The sequence below is a fragment of the Garra rufa genome, chromosome 1 (assembly GCF_049309525.1).
Source record: "Garra rufa chromosome 1, GarRuf1.0, whole genome shotgun sequence".
NCBI lineage: Eukaryota > Metazoa > Chordata > Actinopteri > Cypriniformes > Cyprinidae > Garra > Garra rufa.
The window spans coordinates 30,491,360-30,517,996 of NC_133361.1; the positions used below are offsets into that span (position 1 = coordinate 30,491,360).

Below are 26,637 nucleotides of genomic sequence, written 5' to 3' on the forward strand. Positions count from 1 at the left end.
GGAATTTATTGATTTAATAACCAATGCTCTTTAAAAACACACTTGCCTATAAAAATCTTAGAGAAACTCCATGACATATAAAGTATGCTGCTCCAAATTATTACTTTATATTTGTCAGTGTTAAGATGAAACTGTATTGGTATTGGGGGAAAGTAGTCATGTTATTTGTAGTTCAAATAGTGCCTTTAACATTGAGCTTGTCATCATTTAAGTACTGTATGAATGGGTGTGGCTGTTTTGTAAAATCCTATTTCTATGTGCAACCACGTCGAACAGATTTGCCTGTTTGATAGGTCTCGTAGACATAATTGTTGTGCTATGATATAAAATGGCAATTGTAAATACGGACACCATGAAAGGCAGCAAATAAAATAGACTTAGATTAATCATATTCATGATTCTCATCATTAATCTGCTTGTATCACATTGATCTTTGATATTTATTTAGTTTTTGTTTGTTATTTTCAACATCTAAATTATTTTATTTACATTCTTTTGTTTTCTTGTTAATGAACTACCCTCATGTACAAATGAAATCATTCGTTTTTTTTTTCCATTCTGGCTAAATTTGAGGTGGTAAATTATTCCTGTACAAAGTCTGCAGTGTTTGTTTTGTACTTTTAAATAAAGCTTTTCTCATGTAATCCTGTTGTACAAGTCCATTCCCTTTTCATCATTTATTTCCTATGAGAACACATTTTGTCAGCAAAACTGATACAAGTAGCTAAAATATCACATCAGTGGTCTACATATACTCAAATTCACACAATATACTATACACACATTACTTCCTTCATCCACAGGTGTAAGGCAGCAATCATTGGCACAAGTCATACTCGCATAACGCTGCCTCTTAACATTCATTTAACAAAGAAGACATAAACGGCTACCTTATAGACAAAGCAAGCCAACTTATTTTGTCTATAAAGTGACCAGAGCAACTTTGAATCACAAAACATAAGTAGCTTCATTTTGAAGTCTATATCTTTGATGATAGTATTTGCAAAACATGATCAAATGAACTATTTGATTCACTAATACATCAACAAACATTTTGAAAACGATTCTGTATTCTCAGAAACTTCAAAAGACAGGGCTTTAAAGACTTTCAATTTTGTTTAGAAAAGAATGACTAGGACTTACCTCAGAGTAAATATTTCAATAGCTTTTCATAATTAACTAAATACATTTCATCTTGGACTGTTTAGGCGAACCGTCTTTGAACGGCAAGCCGTTGAGAACTAAACAAGATAATTTAACATTAACAAATTAACATAACCCCGGTGACACCTGTGCCATTATACACTTGTCACAGGTTAAAGCTTTAACCAACCGAATAATGGCTGAATACAAACGATTTGCAATTAAAATACGGCATGATGGCTGAGGCTTGCGTTTTTGCATCAGATCTCACGCTCTTTGAAGGCCTGGTGTGAAAATTAATGAACCTCCAAATCAAGCGAGGGCGGTGCTCTCTCAGTCCCCCACTTTGTCCGCGTGGCATGATTGATGCAAAGGTTTCAAAGAGCAGCAGACAACAGTTTGAAGTGCGATCTCCAAAGCCAGTTCAATTCATCCTGAGACCCAGCAGAGGGCTGCTGAGCAAATACTTCAAACGAGCAGATGCAAGAATGGCTCCCTCAAGTGTCAGTCCCTGATTCATTCCATCTGAACAGCTCCCTGTGCCTCATGTTTATCGGCCATGCCTCAGAACGGGTTGGAGACGAGAAGGGGACTCTCCATTACAGGGCTGGATCATCAGAGGATTAGGAAAGGATGAGCTCCAGGACTACAACGAGGAAAACAAAACAACCCCTACTTGACGTTCTTGTCCCGGAGCTCTCTTTTTTTTAAATCATGAGGTGATTTACATGATTAGCGTCCTCATAAAAGTTATAAACAGTCAGATTCGTTTCGGATTAAATAAATAGACAGATCAGGATAGGCAGGGCACTAGAACTCGTCGTCCGTGTCGATCAGCATGACTTTATCAGATTTCTTTGAACTCTTCGAGGTGCTGGCACCTGGTTTGCCGTTCACAGTGGGTTGCACCACTTCCTGGGTGGATTGCTGGGTGTATTGTTGGTATGCTGGAGAGAAGTTGTGGATTGCATCCTGAACCATGTCTCCAGGGTTAATGGTCTCCTTCAGGCCACTGGATATGCTGTGCATAGGTGCTACATTGTTATCTGCAAAAACAATAGATTATAGCGTCAAATATCACATGACATATTTCCGATGACATCCGAGACTTAAAATGAGCAAATCTGAATGTTTCTGTACTGCCAGATCTTAGAAGGGCATGAAACTTGAGGAAGATGTAACCAAAACACAAAGGAAATAAGAGGCAGATTCACACAGTGCCTCATTATTAAAACCCATGACATCAGAATTACATAATGAGGTCAACATTTGAGCTTGTGTCTGATGTAAAGGTCTGTGCTCCTTCGGGACCTGGCCAGTGCGGGTTAAGTTTTGAATCGGGAGGTAAAATATTCATCTGCATGTGGATGGAGAAAAAAAATTACTTGTGGGACACTCACACTATACATATAGTTTAAGTCAAAAGTTTACATACACCTTGTAGATTCTGCAAAATGTTCATTATTTTCACCAAAATAAGAGGGATCATACAAAATGCATGATATGTTTTATTAAGTACAGACCTGAATAAGATATTTCACATAAAGATGTTTACATAGTCCACAAGAGAAAATAACTGAATTTATAAAAATGTCACCCGTTCAAAAATGTACATACACTTGATTCGGAATATTGTGTTGTTTTTTGTTTTTGTTTGTTTGTTTGTTTAGAGAGGTGTTTATGTCAATTGTTAGTCCTGAACAGTAAAGTGGCCACTGTTCTTCAGAAAAATCCTCCAGGTCCCAAAAATTATTTGGTTTTTCAGCATTTTTGTGTATTTGAAAACTTTCCAACAATGACTGTATTTGAGATCCATCTTTTCACACCGAGGACAACTGAAAGACTCATGTGCAACTATTACAGAAGGTTTAGACACTCACTGATGCTCCAGAAGGAAAAACGATGCATTATGAAGCCAGGGGTGTAAACTTTTGAACAGATGTGTACATTTTTCTTATTTTTCCATTTTTTTCCATTTAGTACTGTCCTTCAGAAACTACAGAAAATACATGTTTCTAAGAAAGCAAAATATGTTAAAAACCAAAGAATTTGTGGGCAGTTTAACAGCAGGCAGTTTAACTGGTCAGGACAAACAAGGGACTCATAAACAACTATCACTAAAAAAAATAATTAAAAAAAACAGCTGTGGATCATTCAGGTAACACAGTATTAAGAATCTTTTGAACAGGGTCATTTTTATAAATTCAACTATTATTTTCTCTTGTGGACTATATGTAAATATCTTCTATGTTATTCAGGTAAGTACTAAATAAAAATAGCATGCATTTTGTATGATCCCTCTTATTTTGCTAAAATAATTAACATTTTGCAGATTCTACAAGGTGTATGTAAACTTGACCTCAACTGTATATCTATTTAGTCAAATGTATTTTGTTTTTAAGGCACAGAATCTTGTGTTTTTCCATCTATTCAATAACAAAAACAAACAGTTATTGGATATTTTCAATGTTGCGTGTGGGAAGGAATTGGACAAATACCTTATGGTGTCAGAATGAGACAGAATCTTATGAGAGTGGGGCTTAAAATCCATGTAGGCCTCCACCTGCAAGCTTTTGTGGGTGGGAGTGAGACAACATCAGAATCTTATATGAAAGGGACTGAAAGTCTGCACAGACCTCTACCTGTGAGCTTTTGTGGATGGAAGCAGCACAAAATATGAAAGGTGTGGGTGGGAGCGAGACAAAGTATAATTTGAAACAGGATTTGAAAAACGCACCCTACGCAGACCTCTAGTCTGATCCATACCATCAAAAAAAGAACCAAAAGTACTTAAAGGAATAGTTCACCCAAAAATAAAAATTCTGTCATTAATTACTCACCCTCATGTCGTTTCAAACCCGTAAGACCTGCATAAAGTAACGCAACTGACACTTTCAAGGCCCAGAAAGGTAGTAAGGACACTATTAAAATAGTCCATGTGACATCAAGTGTTGAACCACCGTAAGGTTATAAAGTTACAAGAATACCAGCCCAGGCTCACTGAAAATACATGCCTCTATATGTTTCTGCAGCATCAAAATTGGTCGGTGCAGGTACTGAAATACGTACCTAATTGAAAGTTTCATGCCAGTTTCAAAGTGAAATGTCCAGAGACTGGTGCTAAAACACACATTCAATACATCAATACATGACTGTGGCACATTTTTATTACGTTGGTACAGACACGTATTGCTGCATTTTTATTCCACTGCTTGAGGTACTTATTGCAGCTGTTCAGAATTAAAATATCCGGGAAGTGTCGCTTAAGGTTAATGCTCTATCATGTTGGAAACATCCCCTACACTAAACCCAAGCCTAAACCTACCCGATAGTGTTAACAAATGCAAAAGTGATATAAAAAAGCATTTGTTGGTGCAGCCGTGCTATTTTAACTTTCTTATGCGGATTTGAGCCGATTTGTCGAACCATGGTTTCACGGGGTTCTCAATCGCAACGTCGATCACGTGAGCTACCAAGTAAACCTACTGAATTAGAAAAATCATGCATATGAAGTTGTATGTGACGACAACATCCAGAAGTACTAGTTTTCAAATCACACAGGAAGTTCAAATTGTTTTGAAGCCATAATATAATATTCTGCAAGTAATGTGTAAATTAGGCTGTATTTAATCAAAACTCTTCTGCAAATGATTTTTGTGTGAAAAGGAATAAAAGTTGTTGCAGTTTAACTGGAAACTTGAGTGATTTGTACATACTGTATAGGTACGTTTTTTTCAGTTTTGCAGAAATGTATATAGATGCACATATTTCCAATGAGCCTTTGTTAAAGAATACTTTTTGTGCGCAAAGAAAACAAAAAACGACGACTTAAACAATTTCTTCTCCTCTGTCAGTCTTTGCTGCGCGTTCAGGAGAGTACCAGCTTTTTGCCATAGAACCCAGATTGGATTGATCGGTACAGTTGAACCACTGATGTCACACAGGATATTTTAACAATGTCTTTACTACCTTTCTGGGCCTTAAATGTGTTAGTTGTTTTGTTGTCTATTCAGGATCAGAAAGCTCTCGGATTTCATTAAAAATTTCTCAATTTGTGTTCTGAAGATAAATGAAGGTCTTACAGGTTTGGAACGACATGAGAGCGAGTAATTAATGACAGAATTTTTGGGTGAACTAAGCCTTTAACAGAAAGACTTAATGTACCTAATGTACACAAACAGACTTGGAGAGAAGATTCACCTTGATGAACAATAAACAACATGTCCAGAGTGACTTAAAAACATAACAGTCATACTTCACATTTCTGAGCTATTTTGTTTGTCTGGATTATGCAATCTCTTAACAGCCGGTGACATTTCAACACAATGCAGTCTTGCTATTATCCTCACTCTTGTGAGCACATCACCATGGGCACCGCCAAGGTTCAACCCAGCTGTTCGCAGAATAGAAACCGGGTTGGAAACACAAGCAATGCGGTGCTTTGCTCCACGGACGTGGTTGCCAAATCACTCTTCTGCTTCATTTATCTACTACAGGCTGGAGAGGCCAGGAAAGAAATACACAATCCCACAGTTCCCAGATTTGTCTCAGCTGTGGATGCATTAAATGAGGTTACAGAGTACAGCCTGATACACTGCAAAATGTTGAGTTCCAGCTAGCCGCATCTTGCCTTGTTGCTGATGGATGAGAGCTTGGACAAAGGTGACGGCAGGCTGCCACAAGAGGGGTGCAAGTTTCTGACCTACTAATCTTGAACTGTGTTTGTAGTTCTCCAGCTGCCGGATAGAGAACTGTAGTGTGTGAACGGATGAACATTTGGGACCTGCCCCCATGGGTGGAGAGTGAAAACTCAGGATCAGCAAACTGTCCTGAGCTTCTTCACATCTAGTCCACTTGGGAGAAAAGGCCATCCTGAAAGGTTGCTCTACCTAACAGGTTTCACGACAGTCGTGACCTTTTATCAACTCTGAAAGGTTATGAAACCAGCAGTGACTTCACCCGTTGAGCTCAGTGTTAAACTATGGAAAATACCACCGTGGTTTCATATGCCAGTAAGGTGAAGAGTTCTTAACACACTTGTAGGTTTTCCTCACACATACATGCCAACAACTGCTGCAATTTCGCTTACTGTGAAAGAAGACGACCTTGTGCCTGGAATATTAACGTTCAAACCGACACAAGGCTTGAAACGTGCATATCTGACTGACAATTGAGTTATATTTGATGGAGGCCTCTTGAAGTCAGAGCACACATCTAATGCAGCTTTTAACATTCAGCAGCTGAACTGACATTACAGCTTAAATTTGTGGAAATTGAAACAGAACTATTCTTCACCACCTTGAAAAGCACAAGCAGCAGAATATGACTAATCCGTTAAGTGTGGAGAGGCTTTTGTAGCAGAATGATATAGTACTAGCATACTGCTTTTTGCACAGTCTATTAAAGGTAGTATGTAAAAGTGTCTGATATGCGAGAATAAATGTTTCAGTCTGTAATGTTAAAGGAATAGTTCATCTAAAGATGAGAATTCTGTCATAATTTACTCAATGATGTGTGTTTGTTCTAAACCTGTGTGACTTCATTTAAGGAGAAGTTCACTTCCTGAACAAAAATTTACTCATAATTTACTCATAATTTACTCACCCCCTTCTCATCCAAGATCAAGTTCATGTCTTTCTTTTTTCGGCAGTAAAGAAATGATGTTTTTTGAGGGAAATATTTCAGGATTTCTGTCCATATAGTGAATTTCTATGGTGCCCCCGAGTTGACCTTTGAAACTGCATTGAAATTGCATTTTGGAAACTTTGTAAACACTGGGTCGGTACTTCTGCAGTGATGTAGGACAATTTTGAAGTTGGAGGAGAAAATGACATAGGAGTTTTTTTGACCAAACCTAACCGTCTTGAACCGGAATACACAGAGTTGACGAAGAGCTAGACAAGACGAGCATTTGAGGTTAAAAGTATAGAAATCGTACATTTTTTTTAGAAAATAACAGATCGTTACACTATATAAGACCCTTCTTTCTTGGCTGGGATCGCATTTAAACTGCATTTCGGAAGTTCAAACTTGGGGGTACCATAGAAGTCCACTATATGGACAGATATCCTAAAATGTTTTCCTCAAAAAAAAAAATGGAGGAAGAAAGGCATGAACATCTTGGATGATAAGGGGGTGAGTAAATTATCTGTACATTTGTGTTCTGGAAGTGAACCTCTCCTTTAATGAAGGGGCTTTTACACATGACAAGTCCTAATCATTATTTAGAGAGTTTTTAGTTTTTAGCAAATAACAACTTACATTTTAGTTGGTTTGTTGCACAAAACAACTGTACAGTTGGAGAAGACTTAAAATATAACACACTAGCGATATGGACTACTTTTATGGATATATTTTTTGGTCCTTTTTAAAGTTTTAAGGCCCGTTCACATCAATAATAAATAACAATAATAAAGTGATTCCAATGATATCGTTTCTCTATGCCTTTATCGTTATAGCAGTGATGCGGACTCTGCCATTATTTAATACTGAGAACGATTTTTAAAACTATATCTTTATCATCATTTTATAGTTATCGTCCTTGGTGTGAACAGGCCTTTACTGATGGCCCCTGCTTCTGTATTGGAACGAGCTGTGAAAACATTCTTCAAACTTTCTCTAGGGGTGTTGTGATATACAGTAGTTGATGATGACTGTGTGATGATGACTGTATGTGTGATATTAAAACGAAATTAATATCAGAAATATTGCAGTGGCAGTAACTAATGGTTTGTCTGGTTGACACTCCAGCATACTAGATGTTAGTATTGTACCTTAAAGGGATAGTTCAACCAAAAATTCTGTCATTAATTGCTTACGGTCCTGTCATTCCAAACTCGTGAGAACACAAATTAAGATATTTTTGATGAAATTTGAGAGCTTTCTGACCCTGAACAGACAGCAACACAACTGACACATTCAAGGCCCAGTCAGACTGACATTAAAGAGAAGAAATTGTTGAATAAAGTCATTATTTTAGTTTTATTTGTTCATAAAAACTGTTTAGCTTCATAACATTACAGTTGAACCACAGATATCACATGGACTATTTTAACAATGTCCTTATTACCTTTATGGGCCTTAAACATGTCAGTTGTGTTCCTGTCTATGCAGAGTCAAAAAGCTCTTGGATTTCATCAAAATATCTTAATTTGTGATCCAAAGATGAACAAAGGTCTTACAGGTTTGGAATGAGCAGTTAAGGACATAATTTTACTTTTTGGCCAAACTATCCCTTTAACACTTGTTTCCACTGACAATAAATGTACAAAGTAGTTAATGACAACAGTGTGTAGCTATTACTGCCAGACAAAATCATGTCAGAACAGGTTACATACTCTTTTGAGTGTCATTCTCTCAAAGTCAACTCTTCTGAGTGTGATTTTCAGTGGAAAAAAAAAACAATAAAAACAAACCATGAATTTGACTGATATTTTTTTCCTCCAAAATTTCTACAGATATATGCGATGATACTGTTATCATGAATTCTTTAAGCCACAATAATTGTGTTGTGGAAATCTGATATCACGACACCCCAAATGCAAACAAACAACATAACGGCGAATGTCAGAATTGTAATTTTTAGGTGAACTACTCCTTTAAATTGTCATTTGACCTCATTATGTTGCAATTGAAATTCCCAAAAGAAAGTTTTGCAGCAGGAAAGCACCTGCTGAAGATTTTGTTTCCTAATTTTTCAAGTGAAATGGCATCATTCGACCTGCCACAGGTCTGAGTTTCTCAGTACACACAAGCTATTTTGATGATCTGTGTTATGAGTGGAGCTTTCCAGCAGTCCTCTGAACTGTGAGTCATAACCCTCCAGAGGAAGAAAACTTCCAGTTTCCCTATAAAAGCTTGCTGTGGCATGTTTCTAAGATCCTCTAAACAACAAGTTAAAAAGTTCAGCTTTGTTTTTCTGAAGTGTCAGATTTATAAGCATCTAACCTGGTGCTTCGCTCTTCTTCTCGCGGTACACACTGGAGGTGAAGGCGTAGCGGAGGGCGATGGCGGCGAAGAACATTTCAATGCAGATGATGAAGTTCTGCCAACCAGCTGCCACTGTACCAGCCGCCACTTCATTACCATCGATGAACAAAGCTTCTGGGATCACACCACATCGCTCCAGAATGGCCAATACCATACCTAAGAGAAAGACAAACCAAAAAAAATTGCAGTGAGAAACTTTTGGAATACACAACAATATTCAAAGAAAATGTCTCATTGTCAATTAACAGCTTGAGATGAATACTAAACGTATAATGCATGTTCAACCAACCTTGCCAGAAGGAGAGGAAGATGACAGATTTGATGGTGAGGAATTTGAGCACAGGCTCAAAAGGTCTCAGAAGGTCACTGGTGGCGAAGTAGAAGAGAAAGAGGGCATAGAGAGCCAAACTGACAGAGAAGTTGTAGATGATGGTGATGTAAAGGTAACCTCCATTTACACTATATGAAAAGACACAAAACATAGTTCATTCAAAAAGGCCATATGATATACAGTATATTGATACAGTTGATGTCAAAAGTTTACATCTCCCTTAATTATTTTACCAAAATAAGAGTACAAGTTTACATCCCCTTTATACTTAATACTTGTGTTGTTAGCTGAATGATCCAAAGCTGTTTTTTATTTGTTTGTTTGCTTGTTTTTTTAGTGATAGTTGTTCATGAGTCACTTGTTTGTCCTGAACAGTTAAACTGCCTTCAGTTCTTTAGAAAAATCCTTTAGGTCCCACAAACTCTTTGGTTTTCTTCAAATTTCTTTGGTGTATTTGAACCCTTTCCAGCAATGACTGTATGTTTTGAGATCCATCTTTTCACACTGAGGACAACTGAGGGACTCATATACAACTATTACAGAAAGTTCAAACTCTCACTGATGCTCCAGAAGGAAAAACCATGCATTAGGAGCCATGAAAACTTTTTGAATTTATAGATCAGGGTAAATTTAACTTATTTTGTCTTCTGGGAAACATGTTAGTATCTTCTGTAGCCTCCGAAGGGCAGTACTAAATGAAAAAATATGACATTTAGGCAAAAATTCATTCTTTTCAAACATTTTCACCCCCCAACTGTTAATGCATTGTTTTTCCTTCTGGAGCATCAGTGAGCATTTGAACCTTCTGTAATAGTTGCATATGAGTCCCTCAGTTGTCCTCAGTGTGAAAAGATGGATCTCAAAATCATAGAGTCATTGTTGGAAAGGGTTCAAATACACAAAACTGATGGAAAACCAAAGAATTTGTGGGACCAGAAGGATTTTTTTGAAGAACAGCAGGGAGTTTAACTGTTCAGGGACTCATGAACAACTATTACTAAACAAAAACAAAAACAAAAAAACACAGCTGTGGATCATTCAGGTAACAACACAGTATTAAGAATCAAGGGCATGTAAACTTTTGAACAGGGTCATTTTTATAAATTTAACTATTATTTTCTCTTGTGGACTAGATGTAAACATATTTTATGTGAAATATCTTATTCAAGTCAGTACTAAATAAACAATAACATGCATTTTGTATGATCCCTCTTATTTTGATAAAATAATTAACATTTTGCAGACTGAAAAGGCGATGTAAGCTTTTGACCTCAACTGTAAGATGAAAAGTAATGAATGACAGGGTGGCTCACTTAAAATCTCCATCATGATATTTGCCAAAAGCCTGCAGAAGGATGGTGATGACAGCCATGATGGGCTTCACGACACAGAACTGAAGTGTGGCCTAGAAGATGACATTAGTAACAGAAGCAGATGAGTAATGGGGATGGTTTCTTTTAGTCAACATGGGCCTGTAATATAGTTTGAGTGATCGAGAACTTCCAGTTTTACCATTTTCAAAGGCATGGTAATGTTGCATGCTTATTTTTGACAGAAAGTGCTCATTTATTACGTAATTGACACAAAGTTTGACATGACTGACAAATCCACACATTGAGAATGGCACAAAGGAGAATTTTCCCCCAACCTCGCTACATGCAAGTCAGAATCGACTGCTTGAATCATCAACATGGAGTTCAAGTTTTAAATCGAAGCTGTCTTTGTGAAAAGCCGTCACGAAATAATCAAAGCACGAATTGTCTCCGCTACAGTCTGGTGTATCGCAAGGTGATGCTTTGAAAAATCCCACATGTAGGCATCCGGTCAGAGAGATTTATGTGTTTTGAAATCCGCTTGCTATTAAAAAAAAAAGTTCAATTCACATCCTTTTCAGTCTTTTTGGGGACGGGGCTCTCAAATCCAATTTCCATCAGTATTATTCTCAAAGTGCGAGCGGGTTCCTCAGCTGCTGCGCAGACAGCATCAGGCTGGCGGCAATAGCTATTTTTTGCGTTTATTATCGAGTGACTTGCACCTGCTTCCTACTGTTTTTAATCCTACTTTAACCACTGGAGCTCCTCAGGAAAGACAATGGTACAAAGATAACAGCTGCCACTTCATGACAATTCAGGTAGAAAGGGTAGATAAAAGTTGAAGAGACTTTCTTTAAAGGAGAAAGTCACAGATATTCAGACCCTCTTATTAGCTAATTTACACAGCCATTTGTACTCAAAACAGAATGGGATATGAGACTTAATCTTAAAATGTTCCAGATTTTACATCTCAGATTTTCAACTTGGTCTCACACTTTTGGACTCCACTGAAAATAAGCTGAATATTTTAGGATTTTCAAAAAGATAAAACGAAGAACTGTTATGAAAAATGTTGCTGTGAAGGAATGATTATGGATTTGAAAGAAAAACAGGAACAAACCTGCTTGCAGAATCTCAGGAAGCCAATGGAGTAACTCATTCCTACCAAACAGCACGTCCCGTATAGGCAACTTGACCTGTTAAAGGCAAATGAAAAGGAGCATTTGAAAGGCGATGCTGTTCCCGAGTATAGTTTGATGGATGAAATAATCTCTTAAAATATAGCCAGACATAGTTATTTTGCACAAAAATAGAAAATCACAAAAACAAAAAATGTTGTCAGAGCTTTAGCATTTTTGCCAGCACTGTCCAACATGTTGTTTTAAGATTTTTATTGTTGTTGTTTTTTTTAAAGAAGTCTCTTTTGCTCACCAAGCCTGCATTTATTTTATCCAAAGTACAACAAAACAGCACAATTTTGAAATATATGTACTTTTTAAATGACTATTTTAAATTCTATTTGAGCATACTTTAAAATGCAATTTATTCCTGTGATTTCAAAGTTGAATTTTAGCATCATTATTTCAGTCACATGATCCTTTAAAAATCATTCTAATATTCTGATTTGCTGTGCAAAAACATTTATTATTATTATTTTGTTAAAAAAAACTGAAGTAGATTTTTCCAGGTTTCTTTGATGAATAGAAAGTTCAGAAGAACAGCATTTATCTGAAATAGAAATCTTTTGTAACATTATAAATGTCTTTCTTTTCAATTTTGATTTAAAGCATCCTAGCTAAATAATCTATAAATAATTCCTATAATTTCTTACTAAATAATAATAATAATAATAATAATAATAATAATAATAATAAATGATAATGAATCCAAGCTTTTGAATGGCATAGTGTACAATGTTACAAAATTGTTTCCATTCTTTAAAGGACCCTGAAAAATAAAATGTATTCAACTATCTTAAATAGTAATGATAATAATAATAAAAAAATGTTTATTGAACAGCATAACAGCATATGTGACCCTGGACCACAAAACCAGTCATAAGGTTAAATTTTACAAAACTGAGATGTATACATAATATGAAAGCTCAATAAATAAGCTTTTTATTGATATATGGTTTGTTAGGATAAGACAATATTTGGCCGAGATACATCTATTTGAAAATCTGGAATCTGAGGTTGCAAACAAATCAAAATACTGAGAAAATCACCTTTAAAGTTTTCCAAATTAAGTTCTTAACAATGCATATTACTAATCAAAAATTACATTTTGATATATTTATAGTAGGAATTTTACAAAAAATCTTCATGGAACATGATCTTTACTTAATTTCTAAATGATTTTTGGCATAAAAGAAAAATCAATAATTTTGACCCATACAATGTATTTTTGGCTATTGCTACAAATATACCCCAGCGACTTAAGACTGGTTTTGTGGTCCAGGGTCACATATTAGAATAAATTCTGAAGGATAATGTGACACTGAAGACTGGAGTATTGATGCTAAAAATTTAGCTTTGATCACTGGAATAAATTGCATTTTAAAATATATATTTAAATAGAAAACAGTTTAAACAGTAAAAATATTTCAATATATATTAATTATTATTTTTACTGTTCAGAAACTTTTGTCTGGTAGTGTACTTTTTCTCTTCACTATATATTTTGTGGGACTTTTGGATATATGCAATGCTGCTTTAGAATTTGGCCAAAATTAGGAAAAGAGTGGCAGCATAAATATTAAGCATAATTAAATAGCTTACATTTTTGAGCAGCCTTTATATAGGAAGCACACTTATGACTTAAAACAGTGCTCACTAAGTTAATTAACCTCAACTGTAAAAAAATATTTTTTTTCCTGTAAAAACTTACTGAATGGGCTTTCCTCTTATTTCCGACATGATGGCGCTTTCTCCTCCAAGGTACTCAAAAGATAGACTCAGGAAGTTGTATATCACAAATGCTAGAATGATAAAAGAAAAAAATAGCCAACGTAAGTCAATCATACATGAGAGCCTAACATTTTTTCTGAATTTGCAGTGAGAGTTTTAAATATGCAGACAAAACATGTTTGGCATGACCATTAAATAAACAAAGTTGTTTGTGTCCAGGAAATCCATCTTACCCTGAGAGGTCTATTTAAAGACAGATTAGATGGTTAGATCTCATTGTCTCTCAGTGTGTACAACTTTTACTTGTGGTAGGATTTCACTGATGTTCTCTATGACTAAAAGGTCCTTGCACACAGAGCCAGACATTTTCTTGTGCTTTTTTCCGTATTTGTCAAAATCTGTCGAGCACAGAATGTCTGGTGTCCCAGAATTGTCAAAACACCTTTGACAATGCTTGCTACGGATGCGAAAAATGCAGAAAATTGAACCTGATCTGAATTTTTCCATGCAGGACGAAGGTTACGGAAGCAGTGTGTAAACGTAATTGACAACGTGAGATTGTATTTATTTTTTAGCATGCGAACATTTCAGACTCAGTGTGCTAAGACATTAAGACTTAACATCTTTGAAATTACATTTTATAATATAAACTACTACTACTATTATACTGAAGAAATTAAAAGCTTTTATTGCATTAAATAGACCAAAAGTGACGTAAAGTCTTTTATAATGATTTGTATTTCAAATAAATGTTCTTTGGAAGTTTCTATATCAAGCAATACTGCGAAAAAAGTATGATTTTCGTAAAATATTAAGATAAGAAATGTTTCTTAAGCAGTGAAACAGCATATTAGAATGATTTCTTAAGGAGCATGTGACACTGAAGACTGGAGTAATGCTGCTGGAAATTCAGCTTTAACATCACAGGAATAAATTAAATTTTAATATAATATGCTAAATTGAAAAGAAGTTATTTTAAACTGTGATAATAATTCACAGTTTTATCAAATAAAAGCAACCTTGGTGAGAATAAGATAACTCTTTCAAGAACATTTAAAAACTACATCATAATCAATCTAAACTTCAAAACAGACTTATTTATATTAAACCCCCACTCTGGAATGTCCCCATGTAACTTAAATATCACAGGAAAAACTGTGTTTCAAATCATCATTGTCTAGGAGTAGTGGGATAGGCCTAAAAAGATGATAACAGAGACATCTGGCCGTCCTCCTTTCTGGCTACAACATGACAAACTGGTTTGTTCAGTTACAATGAACATGTATCGGTTTCCCCTCTATGAAACCTTCCACACCACGTCTGTAAAGCAGGCTCTCCTCCCTCACTGCAGGCCAGACTTCCAAATAAAAGCACATGTCATTCCACCAGTGTGATATTTGGGGTGAATAATATTATGCCCAGAGGGGCAGGAGAGAATGTAAGGGCAGAGAGCAGCTCAGATTTACTGTACCTTCATAACAGTCACGAACAGAGTCGAAATACACATAATACTGGTCATTACTGATGAACAGCAGGCTGAGCCAGGAGTCGAAAGCATAGATGGGGACGATGAAAAGGATGCGAATGATGTAGCGCTGCTCGTTTGGGACCGTGTATGACCGTAGGTGCAGGTATATCTACAAAGACAAAGATTTGGTTAAGCAAGACAAAAATGAGCTGTGAGACATATATTGCAAAAACAGTAAAATGCAAATGATTAAAGTGTGCAATTGAGCAACACCTTGCAAAGCAGATCAAAAGGTGGAAAGAAAAGTATCACTGGATTATTATCATACACTTGTAATGAGGAAAAGTGAGGTGGACAAACAGGAACTTGTATGCAGTACTACCAGTGACGTAAAATTACAGTAAACAGGTCCCTATAAACATCTTCAACAGTTTGTGGACAGCTAACAGAACAAATCAAACAAAGCAATGTTTAACTATACTAACTCTGACAGGATATTATCAATTATATAACTTTTAACATCACTTCAAAGGGCTCTAAACATCCCAGCCAAGGAAAAAGGCTCTTATCTAGTGAAACGATTGGTTATTTTCTAAAAACCAATTACTTTATATACTTTTTAACCTCAAACGCTCATCATGTCTAGCTCTGTGCGTACTCTGTGTACTGCGGTTCAAGACAGTTAGGGTATGTCGAAAAACTCCCATCTCGTTTTCTCTTCAAAAACGTCAAAATCGCCATACACTGCCGTTTTAATTGTTTTGTAAAGGCCATTTGATCTTTGCATATTCACTTTGTAAACACTGAGTTAAAGTATTTAAATTGTCAAAACATTTTTTTTAGAAAATAACCAATAGTTTCTCTAGATAGGACCCTTCTTTAAGAGCCATTTGAAGCTGCATTTAAACTGCATTTTGTAAGATTAATCTCACGGGAACCATATAAGTCCACTATGTGGAGAGAAGTCCTGAAATGTTTTCCGTAAAAAACAATTTCCTTAGACTATAGGAAATAAAGACATGAACATCTTGGATGACAAAAGAGTGCGTAAATTATCTTTTGTTCTAGAAGTGAACTTCTTCTTTAAAAGCTCCTAAATAGTTCACTCAAAATGAAAATTCTGTCATTATTTACTCAGCTTTATGTCGTCCCAAAGCTGTAAGACCTTTATGTTTCTAACACGAATTACGATATTTTTGATGAAATCCGAGAGCTTTCTGACCTTGTATAGACTGAACTACTGAACAAAAATAACAACTTTATTCAACAATTTATTCAACGCACACTGAAGACTGACACAGAGGAGAAGAAATTGTTGAATAAAATATTTTTGTTTTCCTTGTGAACAAAAAGTATTCTCATAGCTTGATGAAATTAAGGTTGAACCACTGATGTCCCATGGACTATTTTAAACAAAGTCCTTACTACCTTTCTGGGCCTTGAACGTGTCAGTTGCGTTGCGGTCTATGAAGGCTCAGAAAGCTCTTGGATTTCATCAAAAATATCTTTATTTGTGTTCTGAAGATGAGCCCATAAGGTCTAACGGGTTTAGAAAAACATGAGGGCGAGTAATTAATGGCAGAGATTCATTTTTGTGTCTGCGAAGACACAATACACACATTTTCTAGCTACAAACAGTGTCGTCATCTTTTTTTCTCAGGTTATGATGGGTAGTAATTAGTGTTACGGTTCAATACCACCACCTAATGTGATTTTGGAGTGTTTATGTGGGAATCTTTGCTCATCCATCCACAGCATTTGTGCGGTCAGGCTGTGATGTTGAACAAGAAGGCCTGGCTCATAATCTCTGTTCCAGTTGATGTCAGGACTCTGTGAGAGCCAGTTAAGTTCTTCCACACCAAACTCATCTAACTATGTCATTTTGGACTTTACTTTGAGCACTGGAGTCATGCTGGAATAGAAAAGGGCCTTCCCCCAACTGTTCCCACAAAGTTGGAATGATAGTATTGTCCAAAATATCTTGGTATGCTGAAACATTAGGATTTCTCTTCACTGGAAGTAAGAGGTCTAGCCCAATCCCTAAGAAAATGGCCCCATTCCATTAACCCTCCTCCACCAAACAGTACAGTTGGCACAGGTAATTCAGGTAATGTTCTCTTGGCACCCAGCAAACCCAGATTCACCCGTCAGTCTGCCAAACAGATTCATCACTCAACAGAACAGGTTTCTACTGCTCCAGAGTCCAATGGCAGCATGCTTTACGTTGGTATTGCACCACAATTTTAAGCTTTGTGTCAGATTCTCTCTCTCCTTTTCCTCATATTTTATTTTTGTCTAGATAACATTGATACATTTTTGTGTTTTACAGATTTTTATTGTGCAATTGTGTATTTGTATTTTTTCAGTATTTCAATTTTTACTCCTTTTTCTTTGTAGGTGTGTATATGTAAGTAAGATGCTCTGTTTTTGTTTTTAGGGTGATTTTTTAACACTCTGTCAAGGGTCAACAGATGAAAATAGCCTAATTCTGGCACATTTACAGCCATGTTTATTAATGTTCATTGCCTCTGTTAACAAATAAACTAAACTAAACATCAACATAACTACATTGTCACTGCAGCTCTAGATTTGTGAGAATATTCACACTGGAAGCATTTGTACAGCATCACAGCAGCGGCTTCTTTACAAAGCCAACTATAAACTTGTTTTTAGAAGTTGGTCATTTATAAACTTGAAGGTTTTTAAGTCTCAAATGTTTGGGGATTCTCATGTCAACATAAAGATTGGCAAGTAAATGGTAAACAATAAAAAAAAAACACTCCAATCATGTCAATTCAGTCATACTTTGATATGCCTCCATCACGATATGATTAGATATGCCTGGTTATGATCGCCTGTGATTGATTAATGCAATAAATCCCGCCTCGTGTTCCTGCACAATCCACGTTTGCGAATCTTAATAAACTAATACACAACATAATGGTGTTAATTGGAAGACTAATTAAAAAAACCTAAGTAAACAACCCACACACTTAGATATAACCACTTTGTTACATCAAAAAACTCAAAATGGCTTGAAAACATAATCTGTAGAAGTTTTTAGTGAGTAAGCTTGGTGAAATTTAAAGTAAATCTCTATGTCTGCGAACAATATTTAACAAGCTCTGATGATTAATGATTCAAAAATGAACTATTAAAAGGAATAGCTGAACATAAGTTCACAAATAAAATGTATTGTTTAAATTGTTACAGCCTTGAGTTATTATTCTGGAATAAAATGCTTGAAAACACTAACTTGATCAGATTTATACTTGGCTTTAATATACTGAATATTGATAACATTATTAATGTAAAAATATAAAATAGAACTTTTTCTGATAATATAAGTAATGTTTATTCAACCAAAAAAATATGACTGGGACATGAACTTACATTTGATAAAAAAAAAAAAACTTTCACAAACGACTTTGTCGCATATGTATTTACTGGCTTTATAGTTTTAAAGTTTGGCACTACCAGTTTTATAATCTATATTTGAAAAACACCATGGAGTTTTTGAGGCATGTGCATGTCCTTACAGTCCCTTTGAACTTCACATTATTACTGAGGGGGCTCAATATTCGCTGGGTTCTTTAAACTCTTGGACACTCAATCATTTGAAATCAGATTATTTGAGTCCTTCATTCCACGAGTGGAGGCTTGATGTATCTGTGGGCTCTTGAAAAAGCAAGGGGAGTTGCTCTCTGAACTGATGTCCTCCATTTCACCTAGCCTGCAGGGGAAATAAGTTCATAGTCTCCCAGACTCCATAACGCAGAGCTGACAGTGAGAGAGAGCCGCGCTCACAATAATGGCCCTGGCCATTGACTGTCTGCTGGCTGTCGCAGAAATGCAGTCAAAGCTAATTACAACCTGTCTGAAGCAGAGAGGAACCGCCGGTGGAGCTACGAGGTGCCCGGTGAACCACAAGGTGTACCACCAAGTTTAAGACCGTGAAGCTTGTAAAAACTAGAGAGCTGAGAAAAGGCCGACCCAAGAGTGCTGTTGGCGCCTTGTCGGTGCAATATATAACAATTCACTTAAGAAGGTTTGGCCCAGAAGGTGCTTATGTTCTAAATAGCTGGTCTTCAAAGACTCCTTTGATAGCCCTGGCACTGATGGGAAAGTTTTGCAGGCAAATCAGGAACTTCAGAACAGGGTGTTTTAGGAACGCAATCTCAATTTCTGCCTTTAGTATGCGGAGCGCAAAAGAAAAGCTCCGCCGGGAGAATCTTTTGTAGCGAAACCGAGAAAGCCAGTGAAATACTAAAACAATCCTGAGGGCTCCTTTAATCTCCTCAGGATTTACATATGTTGCCTCGCGCAACCCTCCGCAGGCGTCTGTTTGCGAAGCCGTGGATGAGGTGGCGGTAGATGAGACGTTTGGCTGCTAGGCTGAGGGACACAAACCAGACTGTTTTGACTTGATTATGACTTGAAGAGGAACACCACTACACAGGGACTCATTTCCAGGCTCCATGTAGCATCGCGACGTTGTTTGGCCGCTTCAAAACTGTCAGCTTCTCAGAGGTATTGGCTTTTGTATGGCACACAAGACGCTTTGGAGGCAATCAAATCATAGTCCTCCGGGCACACTGCGGGCGCTGCAATTCAGAGCTGAAGAAATACCTTTTCTGACCTCTGCTCTCCATCAGTACGATCCCAGTAGTCCAATTACATAACAGATGCTTGAGAAACATATTCTATATTAAATTTCTTCATGGGTCATATGGGCTGCAATGAAAAGGGATTCAAAATATACCGGCAAGAGCAGGGAAAATTAGATTTCGGCCTTTCTGAAACCGAACAATGTGGGCAAATATAATTGGTAATTCGACACGCAAGATGGGTATATTCATATAGCGCTGGCACTTCACCTGACAATTACTTTTACACAAAACTCGTCCACTACCAGCCTTTTTCATCTTGCTGTAGGCAACACGGCGAACTTATTCATATGCCACAGAAATTGATATTCAGGTATGATGTGTGCTTTTAGCTGTAATGAACGGCGAAATATAAAGGACAGGAAAATACCCTAGCAAATTAGAACTGCTCAGCATGTTTATATCTATAAAGAAACCTTTGCAAGAAGACTTATTAACAGTCCAGTGTCTAATAAGCTCTCCTTATCTCTCTTTTTTATTGATACAGCTGGTGTAAAGGTTAGTGACTGATGGTCTTTCATAAAGCACAAAAGAACTTCCTCTATAAACAAAGGTTGGGCACACAAATATTGCTCACGCTTTAGTTTCTGCTTCAAACCTGTGAGCATACACTACCAGTCAACAGTTCGGACACACTTACTCACTTTAATTGGACTATTTTCCACATTTTAGAAACTTGGTATAGTCATCAAAACTATGACTATCAAGCAAATAGCACAAATGAAGAAGTTAATGAAAATTTTCAAACCTGTAAGACTTTTGTTAATCTTTGAAACACAAATTAAGATGTTTTTGATGAAATCCGAGAGCTCTGCATAGACGAAACTTACATTCAAGGCCCAGAAAGTAGTAAGAACATTGTTAAAATAGTTCATGTGACATCAGTGGTTCAGCTATAACATTATGAAGCTACGAGAATACTCTTTGTGTGCAAAGAAAAGAACAATAACTAATTTATTTGACAATTTCTACTTTTCCATGTCAGTCTTCAACACACAATCCTCTTCAAGCAGATGATGCACACGTTGTGAAAAATGCAACTGCATGTTTTCCAGTTCACGAAACATTTTGAGTCTCAAAAACGTATACTAAAAGATGCTATTTCTTGAAACTACAAAAAAAAAACTGTCAGACCAACAAAATGACCCCAAATGTTGTCCCAACTAGTCAGTTGTCTGAACAAATAATTTCATATTGTTCATTGCAGCATGAAAAAATTATGAAGCTACTGTTATAGGATTGTTTTGCTGTTTCATTTGATTTTTTGGTGTTGTTTTGTCATTATTGTTAGTTATTTGTTGTTCTGTGGTGTAAGAGCTCATCTTAAATAACATTTGTTGATTGCCACCGTTCTTTGTATGTCTAGTTTTGAGGCCTAGAGTATGTTCAACCACTTCCATGTTCACCCGCTTCCTATCTTAGTCTTGTAAGATGCTTTACAAACAAAGACTATGTTGTCTACATATTAGACTAAGTTATCCATTAAGGTTTCTATAACAATTCACTGTTTGTCATTTGTAAATAAACATAAAATTGATAATGTGGTGACTTTTTACTTTTTACATCAGACTTCATTTGACTTTTTTGGTGTTGTTTTGTCATTATTGTTAATTAATTGTTTATTAAGGGTTGTGTTTTTAGTTTTGAGGTCTAGAGTATGTTCAACCACATCCATGTCCAACCGCTTCCTGGATAACATAGTCTTTGTTTGTAAAGCATCTTACAAGATTATGTTGTCTACATATTAGACTAAGTTATCCATTAAGGTTTCTATAACAATTCACTGTTTGTCATTTGTAAATAAAATTGATAATGTGGTGACTTTTTACACATTCTTTTTTCATCGAGGAAACAGAAAAAAAAACATTACCTCAGGACAGTAATTGTTAATTTTTTCTATTAAATAAGCAAACAAATTTATGTTGGCTAAACAAAGTATCATTACTGAGAAGAACTAAAAAAATATTGTTGAGAGAACTCTAAAGACTTACTGCACCAAGTTGCCTTTTTTTTACGTTTTCTCAACTATTTATTTTTTATAGTGCACATGCATTGTGGTACTCTCATGAACGCAAGTCAAAGACTTACAAGGAAGAAAATAAATTATTGAATAAAGTCATTACTTTTTATTTTATTTTGGCACAAACACTATTTTAGTAGTAGTGGACATTATTCATACATTTCTAGGTCTACGGAAGCTCTCAGATTTCATCAAAAATATCTTTATTTGTGTTCTGAAGATGAACGAAGGTCTTACGGGTTTGGAACGACATGAGGGTGAGTAACTAATGGCAGAATTTAGATTTTTGGATGAACTATCCCTTTAACCCTCCTGTTATCCTTGGGGTCAATTTGACCCCATTCAATGTTTAACGTATGTACATATATAATTGACTTTTTTTTTTTTTTGCTTGAGATTGAATGACTTTTCCTAATTTAATGGGGAAAACTTGGTAAACATAAAACTAACATGATATTATTTGTTCAATGCCCTGTACACATTTTTGTTACATCGGTGTTCTTTGGGGTCAATTTGACCCCAGGTTCTTTTAGCTGTATAAAACATAAGAAATATAAAAAATTTACACACATTTGTTTTGGGTGATATTGAGGTCACTATAACATGCTATGATTTTATAATATGCACTATAATTTTATATGTTAAGTATAATAAAAAAAAAAAATAAAACTAACACAACCATACCTGTAGTATTGCGAGAACCACTGTCAGTTGAATTGCTCTCTCAATCGAAAATGGCCTCTACGCAAAGGTTTTCTGTCAGTGAGATTTTGTCACAGGTTTTTGACAGTGAAAGTTGGGGGGTGTTTCAGAGTGTTGTTAAGTAGTCAACAAAGACATCAATTACCTGACACTAACCTTTTAGCAAAAAAATATCATATTCTAGAGGTTTTAAATTTGGGGTCAAATTGACCCCAGTGGGAAAAAGGTGTTAGCGGATTTTAGGGTAACAGGAGGGTTAAATGAACACTTACATTTTAATTTCTTCAAATTTATTTTCCTACATTTTCTCAAACAACTTCATAGTATCCAATTTGGATGCTTTTAAAAAAGTTTACAATAATACAATAATAAATAAACAGAGCATACTATAAGAGTCTTTTCCACCCCCAAAAAACAATAAAATATTTAACCGACCCTAAACTTTTGAATAGTAGTGTAGATGGGTCCAATTTATTTAACACTAATTTCAAGAAAAACTTGAGTGTATCCAAACCTGCACTGTTAGCATATGAGACATATTAATAGCAAACATTAAAACACTAACAACTTCTTGAAATACTGTCAATCACTACACTTCACACACACAAAGAAAGAGTTAAACAGACCCATTGTCACAGAGTCATCTTGTCATAGAGACAATCATTTCCTTTAAAAGGGTTCCTGTAGTGCACATTGCAGATGGGACATCAAGGCACACATATTATGTACCCTCGCATTAGATCACCAAAGTACACTAAAACCATATTATGTGTTTGCACAGCACTCTTATCAGCTCTGGAAACAGGTACCACTCTGCTCGTAGCTAACTCTGATTGGTCAAGGACGGTAACAGCACACTAAACGAATCATTTAGAGCAAAGAAAACACGGCTGACGGTCCAGAACAAACATGCAGGTATTTATTGATCCCTGATGATCGATAACCAGAGGAGGCAGGGAGTGGAGGATTAGTTATTACCACAATCTTTAATGACTATGTGGCATAGAGTAACCTTTTAAAATGACATACTGTAGTATTATCAAGATCTGCAAATGATAATGAGCCTGTGGCCAGGTATGAGGGAGGAGACAGCATGGTACAGCTCATGTTTTCTCTGCCTAGGTTATTTGCTTTTATTTGCCTGTGCACTGAATGAACCACAGCTATTAGAGCTTTCCCTGAGCTGCAGAACCAGTCCATTTAAAGCTGAGATTTGTTTTTCACCTCATGGCGTATACTTGCTATATACCTCATGCTGGTTTAAAAGCAGCAGTGATGCTTTCTTGTTGCTAAATAAGTTGTGCTGGATGTGTGATTGCCTGGGTGTAAAAAGATTACTATGAATTACTTGTCCTCAAACCCATTAGTGACATTTAGTTCCTCTAAATTAGCCTACCTGATGACAGGTGAGGAGGAGCGCAGACCAAACGAAAATCCCTGACAAGGCTTGGGCCGTGGGGGTGTTGAGGAAGAGATGGTCGTCTGCAACTATTTCACTCCCGTTACTTGTTCTGATCACAGTCACGTTAGACATGTCGGTTTTATTTGACAGCATAGAGAATGATGACAAAGGGACTGAATTATCCAGGTTTTTATCTGAACCCACTGACAGTGTGCTGAAATTTGTCAAAGTAGTTCCGGACTCATTCATCTGTGGAAAAAATAGATCTTTTATTATATTATATAATATTTATGACCCTGGATCACAAAACCAGTCGTAAGTAGCAAGACTATACTTGTAGCAGTAGCCAACATTACATAAAAATGAACAATTTTAATTTTATACTACAAATCATTAGGATTTTAAGTAAAGTTCATGTTCCATGAAGATAGTTTGTCAATTTCCTATCGTAAATATATCAAAACTTAATTTTTGGTTAGTAATATGCATTGACAGGAACTTCATTTGGACAACTTTAAAGGCGATTTTCTCAATATTTCAGATTTTTTTGCACCCTCAGATTCCTGATTTTCAAATAGTTGTATCTCGGGCAAATACTGTCCTATCCTAACAAACCATACATTTATGGAAAGCTTATTTATTTAGCTTAAACGAATCTCCCCTGATGACTAGTTTTGTGGTCCTGGGTCACATATTATGTTATATTATATTATATTATATTATCTTTCATTTACACCTTTGGCTATACACTATTGCTCAGATCCTTCAAATCATTCTACTATGCTGATATGGTGCTTTTTTAATTATTATTATTATTATTAATGAAAAAACACTTGCTGTTTTACATTTTTACTCCAGATTTCAGAAGAACAACATTTATTTGAAATATAAATCTTTTGTAACATTACATGTCTTTGGTGTCACTTTTAACCAATTCTTACTGAAACCTTGAACAGTAGTGTATATAATTCGATAAAAAAAGCAACCACTTTTTTCCATCAATTGTACTATTTCTCTTTCAATGACAACAAAGACTTATATATGTATTCAGTTTATATTTAACAAAACATATTTAACATGACAACCACAATTACTAGTTATTTCCTTTGTAAACTGATCTACAGTCTTTTTAAGCAGTTTGAAGAACATCTTACGTCAATTTGTGATGGTTTTATAGTTATCAAAACAGCTTTTACTATAATATGTGACCCTTGACCACAAAACCAGTCATAAGGGTCAATATTTTGATTTATACATCATCTAAAAGCTGAATAAATGCGCTTTCCAATGACGTATGGTTACAACAGGACAACATTCTCAGAGATACAACAACTATTTGAAAATTTGGAATCTGAGGGTGCAAAAAATCTAAATATTGAGAAATGTCAAAATATTGAGATAAGTTGTCTAAATGAAGTTCTTAGCAATTCATATTATACAATAGAAAGTTTACAAAATATCTTCATGGAACATGATCTTTTTTTAATATCCTAATGAAAATATGAAAAAAAAATGAGAGAGAAAAAATCTAAAATCGAACATTTTGACCCATACAATGTATTAATGTGTTGCTACAAATATACCCAAGCTACTTAGGACTGGTTTTGTGGTCCAGGGTCATATATTTTGCCAGAAACCATGTCTGACATGTTGATTTTTGTAAAAGTAAACGCAATGTCAAAACACATAATTTAAGCATATGTTAGTATTTTTCAATAAAATATGCTCTTTTTACACAAGGAGATTAAAAAACAGCCTAGCAATCATTACAATCAAACCTATTACTGAAACAAAAGCCAAAACCTGTTTATAGATATTTTATGAAACACTTACCCTGATACAGTGTCAACACCTGTGAGAGTTTATTGCGATGAAACTCGAATTATTTTATCATAAACGTCACTTTCCTCTAAACATCGCACTGGGACTAAAAGAATAAATAGATTACATACATAAAGTGACTAAAGAAAGATCAATATACGATATTTAGCCATAGGTAGACACGGCCCGTGAGACGACACCGATGAGCCAAGCGCTCACTTCCTCGTTTAACTATTGACAGGTCTGATGGACGTCGGTCAGCTCGGTGGAAACAGTCCGGAATCGAATTAATCGTTATAAAAAATCCCGAAGCGACGAAAACCGTACACGATTATTTTCCTAAAGGCTTTTTCCAAATTCCAGACCAACAAGTCCGTCCTTCCGTCTCAAATTAGGGCAGGTGTATTTACTTCGCAACACAACAGCACACCCAGGTCATGTGACCTTGCGACTTTAGTCTTTGGTCACGTGATATGACAGGCAGGGACGAGCACCTGTTGAACAAAGCTACTGTATCATTGCTGCACACGTGCAGTCTCAATTAATGCACTTATAGATATCTGAAAAAAAAAACTGTAACAAAACTGTGTTTACTTATATAAATAGTATAGAATAAATTTAGCTAAAACTGATCACTTTGAGACAAAAGAAGGGAATAAAGAGATTACCTTAAAGGGATGGTTGACCCAGAAATGAAAGTATGTAATTACTCATCCTCATGTCATTCCAAACCCGTAAATCCTTTGTTCATCTTCGGAACACCAATTATGATATTTTTGATGAATCGAGAGCTTTCTGACCCTGCATAGACCTCAAGCAACTGACATGTTCAAAGGCCAGAAAGATAGTAAGGACGTCATTGAAATATGTTG

At 35.9% G+C, this 26,637-nt stretch overlaps 1 protein-coding gene across 1 annotated transcript; it reads right to left on the minus strand.

Annotated features, from left to right (window-relative positions):
• Nucleotides 1-662: 662 nt before the first annotated feature.
• On the minus strand, nucleotides 663-26,194 carry tmem184a (transmembrane protein 184a). Its single transcript, XM_073838755.1, has 9 exons — nucleotides 25,778-26,194; nucleotides 23,939-24,193; nucleotides 15,157-15,322; nucleotides 13,666-13,756; nucleotides 11,897-11,972; nucleotides 10,777-10,868; nucleotides 9,422-9,591; nucleotides 9,091-9,288; nucleotides 663-2,189 (listed from the first exon to the last, which is right to left on the minus strand). Exons 2-9 carry the CDS (start codon nucleotides 24,191-24,193, stop codon nucleotides 1,954-1,956), a joined length of 1,284 nt encoding a protein of 427 aa, XP_073694856.1. The 5' UTR covers nucleotides 25,778-26,194; the 3' UTR covers nucleotides 663-1,953.
• Between the last annotated feature and the right edge of the window lie 443 nt (nucleotides 26,195-26,637).

Bases quoted from the DNA above. Each gene is read 5' to 3' on its own strand.
- tmem184a (XM_073838755.1), bottom strand. From the start codon at position 24,193: ATGAATGAGTCCGGAACTACTTTGACAAATTTCAGCACACTGTCAGTG. The intron at 10,869-11,896 runs GTTTGTTCCTGT...GTCATCTTCTAG, and splicing joins TCCTGAGATTCTGCAAGCAG to GCCACACTTCAGTTCTGTGT. The intron at 9,289-9,421 runs GTTGGTTGAACA...TCTTTCTCTTAG, and splicing joins CTTCCTCTCCTTCTGGCAAG to GTATGGTATTGGCCATTCTG.